The sequence below is a fragment of the Physeter macrocephalus genome, chromosome 18 (genome assembly GCF_002837175.3).
Source record: "Physeter macrocephalus isolate SW-GA chromosome 18, ASM283717v5, whole genome shotgun sequence".
In the NCBI taxonomy this organism is placed as follows: Eukaryota; Metazoa; Chordata; class Mammalia; order Artiodactyla; family Physeteridae; genus Physeter; species Physeter macrocephalus.
The window spans coordinates 96275524-96287095 of record NC_041231.1 but is presented as its reverse complement, the minus strand read 5'-3'; the positions used below and the strand labels follow the sequence as shown (position 1 = coordinate 96287095).

Genomic DNA, 11572 nt, shown 5'->3' with positions numbered 1-11572 from the left:
GTACAGATGAACCGGTCTGCAGGGCAGAAGTTGAGACACAGATGTAGAGAAGAAACGTATGGACACCTAGAGGGGAAAGCTGCGGGGGGGGTGGTGTGGGGATGGTGGTGTGCTGAATTGGGAGATTGGGATTGAGATGTATACACTGATGTGTGTAAAATTGATGACTAAAAAGAACCTGATGTATAAAAAAATAAATAAAATTAAATTTAAAAATTAAAAAAAAGAAAAGGAAGTAGAGTAGGTGATTTTCTCCTTTCATCAAAGCTAGCAAGAACACTAAACAATGTTTTAAAAATGAGAAGAGTCCGGGTATAGCATAGAACACAACATTGAAGAAAATTGAGCTGATGGAATAATCCAGTCTCCCTGCAACTCACCCGAAAGTTATCACCAAGGGACTTAACAGCACCTTTTATTTGAAGATTCTAAAATATTTGACATAGTGTACCAAACATGTGTCACATACTTAAGACCTTTGTCATTTGTTTGCTCTCTCTCCAAAGCATGGTTCTGCCTAAAATAGCTCTCTGGTGCTCCTGGGTTCTGTTACAAACCCCAGAGACACATTCTAGAAGTAGAAATCAAATTAGATCGCTCTTTTGTTTAAAGTTTCTTGGAGGCATTGGAGAACGGTGCTCTACAAATCCAGTGAATCAATAGGTGTGCAATGAGACTGTCATCATCATCCCAAATGCATAGTTAATGAGGACAGAGGCCACAGGGGGAAAAAGTTGGACACTTTGATTTAGGCTCAAACTCTTATGGTAATTAATGGTCAGTGAGAAAAAGAAAAGCATGTCTCATATGAGAAGATCCTAAGGTCTGTAACGCATAAATAAAATTCTCAAACCAAACGTCATGCAAAAAGGCCATTGATTCACTAGTTGGCTTTTGTATCACACAAACCTCAGTGAAATGCTCAAGGTGATGGAGCACAGTAATCCTAACCAGCTGAGTAATAACAATAAAAGGCAGGGGGTATGTTTATTATACAGCAATAATTAACAGGTGTGAAGTCATTCCGACGTTCCAAATAAATGTCTGCAGAGGTCAGGCAAGCAAAATAAATATGTAACTCAGGCTGGGGGTAATATGGTGGGAACTGGTGGAATCTGCCCTGAACCGGAAAATATATCATCTGCTAATAGCATGCACTTGCAATTACAAAAAAGAAAGGGGAAAAAAAGCAAAACAAAAACACTGTGCTAGTTAAACCAGACAGGTCAGGTTTAGGTGAGAAAGCAAGTTTGGAAGCCCTGTAAATAGCACTGGCTCTTTCTTAGTCACTAGTTCCTACCCTGGTCCCTGGATGAAATCTTTGAGGACAGGTTGATAATTTGTCCCATTTATGGAAACAGCTTAGTGACTCAAGAAATATTTGAGTTATATAATAGGGTCTTTTACCTACAGAATTGCTTTCCCTGGATCATGCTGTGGGTTTACCTATACGGACAAATGTCATAAGAAAAAAATCATGTGAAATTCCTCATGTTTCCATCCACAATGTTCTCTTAACAAAGACCCATGAGAGAAATGCCTTTTAAATCTCACTTCAGGGACAGGAAGAATCCGGGACTTTGTTTTCATATTATGGCCACGCTTCATTCTTATTTTTTTATTAATTTTTATTGGAGTATATTTGCTTTACAATGTTGTGTTAGTTTCTCCTGTACAGCAAAGTGAATCAGCTATATGTGTACTTACATCCCCTCTTTTTTGGATTTCCTTCCCATTTAGGTCACCACAGAGCATTGAATAGAGTTCCCTGTGCTATACAGTAGGTTCTCATTAGTTATGTATTTTATATATAGCACATTTCATTCTTCTCCCACTATTTTGGTCCTAGAATTCTGAATGTCATATTTGGGGGTCTTTTTTTTTTTCATCTTTATTGGAGTATAATTGCTTTACAGTGTTGTGTTAGTTTCTGCTGTACAACAAAGTGAATCAGCTATACTTATACATATATCCCCATATCCCCTCCCTCTTGAGCCTCCCTCCCACCCTCCCTATCCCACCCCTCTAGGAGGTCACAATGCAGCGAGCTGATCTCCCTGTGCTATGCGGCTGCTTCCCACTAGCTAACTATTTTACATTTGGTAGTGTATATACGTCAATTCTACTCTCTCACTTCATCCCAGCTTACCCTTTCCCCTGCTGTGTCCTCAAGTTGGTTCTCTACATCTGCGTCTTTATTCCTGTCCTGCCACTAGGTTCATCAGTACCATTTCTTTAGATTACATATATGTGCTTAGCATACGGTATTTGTTTTTCTCTTTCTGGCTTACTTCAACCTGCATGACAGACTCTAGGTCCATCCACCTCATTACAAATAACTCAATTTCATTCCTTTTTAAGGCTGAGTAATATTCCATTGTATATATGTACCACATCTTCTTTATCCATTCATCTGTTAATGGACTCTTAGGTTGCTTCCATGTCCTGGCTATTGTAAATAGAGCTGCACTGAACGTTGTGGTACATGACTCTTTTTGAATTATGGTTTTCTCAGGGTATATGCCCAGTAGTGGGATTGCTGGGTCGTATGGTAGTTCTATTTTTAGTTTCTTAAGGAACCTCCATACTGTGCTCCATAGTGGCTGTATCAATTTATATTCCCACCAACACTGAAAGAGGGTTTCCTTTTCTCCATACCCTCTCCAGCATTTATTGTTTGTAGGTTTTTTTATGATGGCCATTCTGACTGGTGTGAGGTGATACCTCATTGGAGTTTTGATTTGAATATTTTCTCCCATTCTGAGGGTTGTCTTTTTGTCTTGTTTATGGTTTCCTTTGCTGTGCAAAAGCTTTGAAGTTTCATTAGGTCCCATTTTTTAAATTTTTGTTTTTATTTCCATTACTCTAGGAGGTTGGTCAAAATTTGGAGGTCTTTTTTAGCTTTAGGAACATGTGATGCATTTGTATGTGATCAGTTTACCTCTGGCTTTTATTATTCTCCTAATATGATTTTCCTCTCTCCTTAATTCCGTGATCTATATATCCTTTTGTGCAGACTTTTTTTTTTTTTTTTGGTGTGCTATTTCAAATCCATTGAGAATAGAGTATACATTAACTGAGTTTGAATGGGAACTTGGAAAACCTACATAGACCATTTCTCAGTAAATGGTTATAGGATTAGGACCATGTTCTTGTATACCCCCAAATGACATTGCTTTAGAAGAACTGAATTAAGGTGGAATATGGTGGGGGGGGGCGGTGAGGCAGGGATGAAATGTATTACATCAAGAAGATACTTAAAAAAAATACACATGATTTACTTCATTTATTTTTTCATGACATTTTTTACTGTGGTAAAATACACATAACAAAATTTACAACTTTAACCATTTTAAAATATACAATTTGGCAACATTATGAACATTTATAATGTCATACAACCATCACTTCTTTCCATCTCCAGGAAATTTTCATCACCCCAGTCAGAAACACTGTACCCATCAAACACTAACTCCCCAGTCTCCCCTCCTCTCAGCCCCTAGTAACCTCTATTCTACTTTTGGTGTCTATGAATTTGCCTATTCTAGGTTCCTCATATAAGTGGAATTTTACAATATTTGTCCTTTTGTGACTGGGCTTATTTCACTTAGCATAATGTATTTGAGGTTCATTTATGTTAAAGAATGTACCAGAATTTACTTCCTTTTTAAAGGCTGGATACTATTTCATTGCATGAATATACCACATTTTGTTTATCCATTTATCTGTCCATGGACATGTGAAGTGTTTCCATCTTTTGGCTACTGTGAATAATGCTACTATGAACATTGATGTTCAAGTGTCTGAGTCCCTACTTTCAGTGCTTTGGGGTATATACTCAGATCATACAGTAATTCTGTGTTTAGCTTTTTGAGGAACTGCCCAACTATTTTCCACAAACTGTACCATTTGACATTCTCACCAGCAAGACATGTGTTCCAATTTCTCTACCTCTTCTCCAGCATTTTCCATTTTTAAAATAATAGCCATCCTAACAGGTATGAAGTAATGTCTCCAAGATATATTTTTAATTACAGGAGTCTCTCTATCCAATTTGACATAGACTTTTGTTTTTCTTTGGGAGGCACTATAGGTAAGAGGGCTTGCCTAGAGGAAGTCTGTAGTCAGGCAGATCCTAGTTTGAACAGCTCTGTTTCACTTTGTTTCTTTATCTGTTAAATGGGAATAAAAATAGGCTGTACTTCATAGATGTGTTTTGATAATCAAAGGAGACAATGCACCTCAAGCATTTAGTGTAGGGGCAAGTAGAGAGAAATGACTCAAGAAATGGAAAGGACCAGTAGCCATACTTTACCAAATGTGACTTTCCTTCAGACTTGTGTCTGACAAATGACTCAGCTGGTCCAGTCACTGTTAATCCATAAACCTTAGTGATTGACTATTGTCAACTTCTCTTTGCTGGTTAATGATGGACTAGGTCGTACAGATCAACCCTCCCTCTAAAAATAATGAAAACTACTGGACTTAAAATAACAACAACTTGAAGCTTGTTCAACATCGTAGAACTGAACACACTTGGAAGCTCATGGGCCAGTTTTTGCCCAAAAGTCAGTTCCTGGAGAGGTAAGCACATTAACCGAGCATCAGCCTCTCATGTTCCCTGGGAGCATCTGCTGACACCACTCACCTCTACTTCAATTCAGCATCTGTGTCAGGAGAAAAAGAGCAGTCAGGTCTCAGGTCCCATGCAATGAAGAGGGTCTGTTAGAAGACCCTGCCCACACTAAATGGGGACCCCAGAGGACTAAATCTTCAGGGTTAGGATGAGGAGGGTCTACACTCAAGTCCCAACCTCTCCCCACTTCTCAGCTGAGTGCAAAGAGGGCTGTTTGACTACTGAGCAGAATAGTCAGAAAAAGGAAAGAGGGGGAGATGCTGGAGAAGTTGTAGCCTCAATGCAGCACTACCTCCATTAAAGGAAGTACAGTTAGATTTACAACTGACTTCTTTACAGCAATAATGGAGACCAAAAGCATTGGAGAAAGATTTTCAGTGTGCTGACAAAAAATGACTACCAACCTAGAATTCTATACCTGGGAAAAATATTATTCAAAAATGAGGACAAAATAAAGACATGTTCACATAAATAAAACCTGAGAGTTTGTCACAGCGAAACCTCACTAAAAATATTTCTAAAGAATATTCTTCAGAATAGGAGAGCCATCCCACCTAGCAGGACTGAGTTGCAAGAAGGATAAAGTGGTAACATACAGGTAAAAGTAATTAGATGGTGAGTTAAAAACAACAACAGCAGCAGAAGCAATGATATTATCTACTGATCTACTGGGATAAAAATAAATAAATGACATAGAGACTCAAAATACCATACAAAAATAGGACGTAAGTCAGAAATGCGATGAATGGACTTAAAGTGTTCTGAGCTCCTTGTGTTATTGGGAGACGGGGTAAAGATTTTGATAATTTAAAATTAAGTTTATTAACGGACTTAATAAGCTAAACACACATGTTATAATTTCTAGGAACTGAATAAAAAAATAGAAACAGAGAATATAACGTTCATATTAGTAGAGGAGGGAAAAAGCAAATGATAAAAAATTATCAGGCATGAATGCTAAAATTAATAGAAGAAACTTCAGTGAGAAATAGGATAGTTGTACAGCCTCAAAATATCCCCCCAAATTTATTTACTCGGTGGTATTTATTGCTCGGTGGTATTAACATACATCAGCAAATTCTTTGACACTCTTCCCTCCAAGAGGTGGAGCTAAATCCCCTCCACTTGAGTGTGGGCTGGCTTAGTAATTCGCTTCTAGTGAATAGAGCACGGACAGGGGGAAATGGTCACTTTACAGTGGAGAAACCTGGCAGACACACCTTACCCAAGTCATCAAGGTTCACATCGCCAGTAATAAGTCATATTAATATTATGAACCCCTGATGTGATACAATGAGAAGAGTGCTTCACCTCTGTGGCATCCCCCTCCTCCTACAACCCCCCCCATAACCCAAGTCTTACATTAAGAAAACATCAGGCAAATCCAAATTGAGGGACAAAACACACGACCAGCTCTCTTCAGAAGTGTCGAGGTCATGAATGATAAGGAAAATCTGAGAAATTGTCACAGATTGGAAGAGACTAAGAATGCTCTTGGTGCTGACTACTAAATGAAATGCCTTTTGCAATCCTGATTTGAATCCTGGAACAGAAAAAAAAAAATTAGTAGAAAAACTGGTGTGACAGACAGGCCCTAGGGTTGCCTCCACGACCCCCACCTCCTGGAGCTCATGCCCTTTTATAATTCTCTCCTGTTGAGTGTGGGTGGGGCCTATGACTTGCTTCTACTCAACAGAATATGGCAAAGCGATGCAACATTACTCTAGCGATTACATTTTGTTAAACAGGACTCCAGGGCTTCCCTGGTGGCGCAGTGGTTGAGAGTCCGCCTGCCGATGCAGGGGACACGGGTTCGTGCCCCGGTCCGGGAAGATGCCGCGGAGAGGCTGGGCCCGTGAGCCATGGCCGCTGAGCCTGCGCGTCCGGAGCCTGTGCTCCGCAACGGGAGAGGTCACAACAGTGAGAGGCCCGCGTACCGCAAAAAACAAACAGGACTCCATCTGGCTAGCAAACTCAAATTCTCTCTATTGCCAGCTCTGAAGAAGCACGCTTTCAGGAAATATGTGGACATGTTGGAGCATCCTATATGGCAAGGATCTGTAAGTAGCCTCTAGGAGCGGAGAGAGGCCTCTAGCAAGAATCTGAAATCCTCAGTTCTGCAGCTGCAGGAAATGTATTCTCACAACAATCTGAGAGAGCTTGAAAGTGGGTCTTGCCCCAGTTGAGGTTCTGATGAGATCACAGTTCCACCTGCATTGCAGTCTGATAAAACCTTGAAGCAAAGAACCCGAGTAAGACAGGCCCAAACTTCTGACCTATAGAAACTGTGTTTTTAAGACTGCTAATTTTTTTTGTAATTTGTTACATAGCAATAGAAATGAATACAACTGCTAAAATCCAAAAAAAAAAAAGTTACACTTTTAAAACCTCAAATTCTTTAAGTTTTCAAATTTAGGCTCCTAATCATCTTATTCTAAGTTTAGCAAATTTTACCATAAAGAAGCCTTTGAAAATGTTTAGTCCTGTTCATAAATGTAATTAAATTTCTATAAACATGTTACACTGCACATTTAAATTTAATATATTCATTTTCTGTTTAGTGCTTCAATTGTTTGACTTAAGTAAAATCTTCCCATGTGTTTAAATAACTCATAAATCTAATAAATTTAAATTATAAATAGGTTGAGCCTTATGTTCTTGTGACTATTTCAACACTGCATACAGACTAGGTAAGATTGTAACTTAAATGAACAAACTGTAGGAGAGAAAAAATAATATCCCCTCTACCCTTCTAAGTTCTTAGCTGAGACCCCTGGAACATGATTTTGTGCCTGGGAAGAGGGCAGGTATGATGGAACATTCCAGAAGGAAAGGAAATGAAATGTGCAAAGTGAGCTTCTGTCTCTATCCTAATAGAAAGGGAGTGGGCAAGAAACCAAGAGGAGAAGTACCATCTCTGTAAACAAGCAATGTCACCCTAAGGAGATTTTTCCTTTAAGACAGGGCAGCGGACCAGTACCGGTCTGTGGCCTGTTGGAAACTGGGCCGCACAGCAGGAGGTGAGAGGCGGGCAAGCGAGCGAAGCTTCATCTGCCGCTTCACATTGCTTCCCATCACTCACATTACTGCCTGAACCATCCCCCCCTCCACCTACGTCCATGGAAAAATTGTCTTCCATGAAACCAGTCCCTGGTGCCGGTGCCAAAAAGGTTGGGGACCGCTGCTTTAAGACATCGTAGGTAATAACCACTATAAAGCCCACATTCACCCCTGTAACTTTAACCGTAGGCAGATGCTTAATAAGGTTAGTTTCTTTTCCCTCTTGGGAGGATCATTTTTAAATAACCATACCACAGAATAATTATATTTTACTTTTATTTTGTTTTTAATTAGGAACTTAAGATCAGAATTAAGTTCCCTTTCACTACTTTGAAAATAAGCGGCCCAGCTGGCAGCCTCACAACGATTCAATAAGGGTCATAAATACTTTGGCGGCTCAACTAATTGTGGCAACTTTCATTCTCTCCCAGATAACCTTCGTTTCCTTTCATGAACTTCAAGAACTTCCTGTGGGACAAAGATGATGAGAGCAAGTGGAATGGCTAAGAATTTTATCATTTGCAGAATTTGTGTTAAATGAATATTTTGATGTGTCTTTATAGGTCAGCCGTACCAAATATGAGTTCACTGAGAACAGGTCGAGCCTACAGACAACGGAAGAAAATGAAAGGTGATCCCTGCCTTTGTGCAGTTAGCAATCCAGTTTGAGGATATAAAGCATAAAGCACATAATGTAACGTGTGACCCCAAATAAATAGCTACCATTTATTGAGTAACTATGGGAGACACACACAATTTAATTCACCCAAAAACCTGGGAGAGGTTAGCATTAAACGTTTTTCTTCACCTTTTAATTTATGAGAAAACTGAGGTTTAGAGAAATTAAGTGACTCCCTCAAGGTCATCCAGCTAGAAAGTGGTGGGGTCAGGTTTTGAACCCAGGCAGAGAGAGGTCCCAGGACAAAAGCAGCTTTAGCTAACGTTGTAGTAAGTTTTAAGGACTGAGAGATTTATATTTAACTTTACTGAGACCTTGACCAAGTCATTTCCTTTATACGGTCCTCATTTGTCTCATCGGCAAACCGGCTCCTTCATTTGGGTTGTTGTGGAGTGAACGAACAGGTGCAGGCCGAGCACTTACGCATGTTCCCAATGCGTAATGACGGCTCCGTGTGGTCAACAAGTGAGTTAAAGGTAAACTGACATCACCCATAACTCTCAGAGGGACTTGGGTCCCTCGAATCCCAGGATCCGCGCTGACTACAGCCATCACGCTTTTATGCAAACCAACCAAGCCCTGAAATCCGAAGGGAATTCAAAAATTGCCTCAACAAGCCCGCTGCTGCTCAGTAGATTCACCTGCCCGCTCTCTTTGCCTAATTCGATCCAACTTCCCAGGGATTTCTTGGTTTTTGGCACGTGAGAGGTGTGACTCAGAACCTGATGGGCGCAATGGGCTTGAAATTAGAGAAAGGAGAAGGGAAGCCTTTCAAGGGGAGGACCTTTCCTCGGGTGAGGCGGTCACATGCCCAGTCTCCCCATAGGGGACGTCGGTGACAGACAAGACGGTGTGCATTCCCCCTCCTCCCCAGTCCCCACTTCGGTCACCGCGAAGAGCAAGGCCGTCAACAGGGGCGGGGGCTGGTTAAAAACAGCACACAAGCGGGCTTCTTAGCATGCGTCTGGTCTGCCCCCAACTCGTCGGCCCTCCCCCTCCCCCGTCCCCGCAGCGGGGGTGGGGCGGGCGGCGAGGGGGCGGGATTGGGGCCGGGGCGGAGCCCCCAGGGCGCGGGGGCGGGCCGAGCGCGGCTGCAGGTGTCTGCAGGCCTTAAGGGCGCGGCGTGCGCGCCCGGCCGAGCACCCGCCGCCGCACAGCGAGCCCCGCGTTCCCGCCGCCCCGCCCCTTTCCCCACTCCCCCGCAAGCCCCGGCTGCTCCCGCCCCTCAGCCCGTGCCGCAGGGAGGAGCTGCGGGCTCTCGCCGCGCCGGCCCGAGCGCGCCGCCGGCGCCATGCCCCGCATAGATGCCGACCTCAAGCTGGACTTCAAGGATGTCCTGCTCCGACCCAAGCGAAGCAGCCTCAAGAGCCGAGCCGAGGTGGGATCTTTTGCCCGGGTGGCGCGGGGGAGGTGGGTGCAAGGCGCCGGGATGTGCCAGCCTTGCCAGCTTTTCTGTGTGTCTGGAGATGGATGGGACGCTGACCACCTTTGCCCTCGTCACCACTGTAGAAGGGGGAGGGCAGCTGGTTCCCTGCCAGGATAGGAGGTGTCTTTAAGGGGTCCGACTCCGGCCTAAAATTCTAAATCCGTCCGGTCGGGTGAGGGGAAGCACACAATAGAGCTAGAGCCCAGAGGAGCGAAGACCAAGGGGCCAAGTGACTTAGGATGGCGGGGGTGTGGTACACAGAGCAGAGACGAAGTATAAAGGGAGAGGAGATTTGGGGGCAGTGTCTCTCAGTGCGGGGAACTCTGGCTGCTTTAGTAACAGGTCCAGCAATGGAATTTTTAAAAAACGTCTGCAAAACAGGGAAACGCCGGGGCAAAAGTTCAGGGTTTACTTTCTGCGTTTCAGTGGATTTCTGGGAGTGGGGCTGCGGACCTGTGCCTGATGGCACCCACTTACCGGACCGCTTCAGTCCAGCCCAGCGTTTGGGAAGTTGGGAGCGCTGGGGTGCGGGAGCAGGGGCGGAGGCGTTTTTTGCTGGTCCTGCCTTAATGAGAGCAAAGCCTGAGGAACAGGTGGAGACCAGACTGGACATAGCCAGGGAGGGGGGCAGGACGAAGGTCAAGCTGTGAAGGATGAACTAGTTGCACACAAAGGCAGAGTCCCCCGGAGTCGTGTATCCCGGTGACCGTGGCTTTGCGTGGCGGGCTGAGAGCCGGAGCCGAAGGTGAGGAGACTGCTGGGTCTGGAAGCGGGGGCTGGAGAAGTAAACAGCAGGAGGCTGAGCCAGCGGACTGCTCCATCCGCCCCGCTCCCAGGACCATAAATAAATCCCCTTGCGAGGCCCTGGGCTGCCTGCCGGTGCCCCCGCCTGACTCCTGACTGCAGTGCCTGGTGCTGCCAGCTGAGGGCTTGTTTGAATTAAGGAAGCCTGCTGCTGCTTTAGCCAATGACCAGGCCCTCGCAACTCACCTTCTCAAGCAGGAGGGTTGGCGTCTGGAGCCAGGACTGGAAGAGGCGAGGAATGATTAACCCTTATCCCCGTGCATTGCTCAACTCTGCTCCTGTCCTCTGTTGTGTCCTTCCGGGCGCTAAAGAGCCGGAGCAGACACTTAGAAGAACAATAAACAGCTGGGATGGCAGGCCTTGGTCTCCTCCTGAAGTCTAAGCAGTAGCTGGTACCTGAGTCCAGGCCAAGATGAGATGTGGGGATTCTGGGCAGACTAGTAATTTGTTGGCCTCAATAGTCTATAAATATTCACAATTCACTTAGTAGAGAGAAGCTTATTTTAAGAAAAGTTATATGTTTAAAACAAGGATATATTATGTGTGTTTTCTGAAGCAGGAAACCTCTTGTGAAGGTAAAACTCAGGATTTATGTAATAAAATGAATTACTGTTTCCCAGGGAATCGTGTGACGTTGTCGTGCATCATTTGGTTTCGTAATTTGGGCTGATTGAAAGTGTTAATGTCCCAGCTTCCCATGACACCTTGCAGTCTACATGTACACACAGCAGTGAGATCTCTGTGTCCTTGAGAAGTGTTTTCATATTTCCACGTTTGCCAGTTCCCTGCCTGGAAACCTGAGTTAACTGGCGTTGCCTTTCCATTTGGTTCCCGTCATGGTTTAGCTGTGTTTTGGCCACCTGGTATCACCCGGCTGCCTGCTTCAGTGATGTTGAGGGATCTAGGTGGACCTCTAATCCCCTCTCAAGGTTTTCTCAGTTTTTTTTTTTTTTTTTTTTTTTTTTTT

General features: G+C 43.7%; 2 protein-coding genes across 2 annotated transcripts in view; both read left to right on the top strand.

The window, feature by feature from the left end:
- MYLIP (myosin regulatory light chain interacting protein) overlaps positions 1-9037 on the top strand; it is a 130965-nt gene extending 121928 nt beyond the window's left edge. The window contains exon 10 of the transcript XR_008615725.1: positions 8260-9037. The gene's annotated coding sequence lies outside the window, so the exon portion shown is untranslated. The remainder of the gene's footprint in view (positions 1-8259) is intronic.
- A 281-nt stretch (positions 9038-9318) lies between these two features.
- GMPR (guanosine monophosphate reductase) overlaps positions 9319-11572 on the top strand; it is an 18923-nt gene continuing 16669 nt past the window's right edge. Inside the window, 3 exon segments of the mRNA XM_055080031.1 lie at positions 9319-9447; positions 9449-9554; positions 9557-9913. Coding sequence (XP_054936006.1) covers positions 9334-9447; positions 9449-9554; positions 9557-9913 — 577 coding nt within the window. The 5' untranslated portion in view covers positions 9319-9333.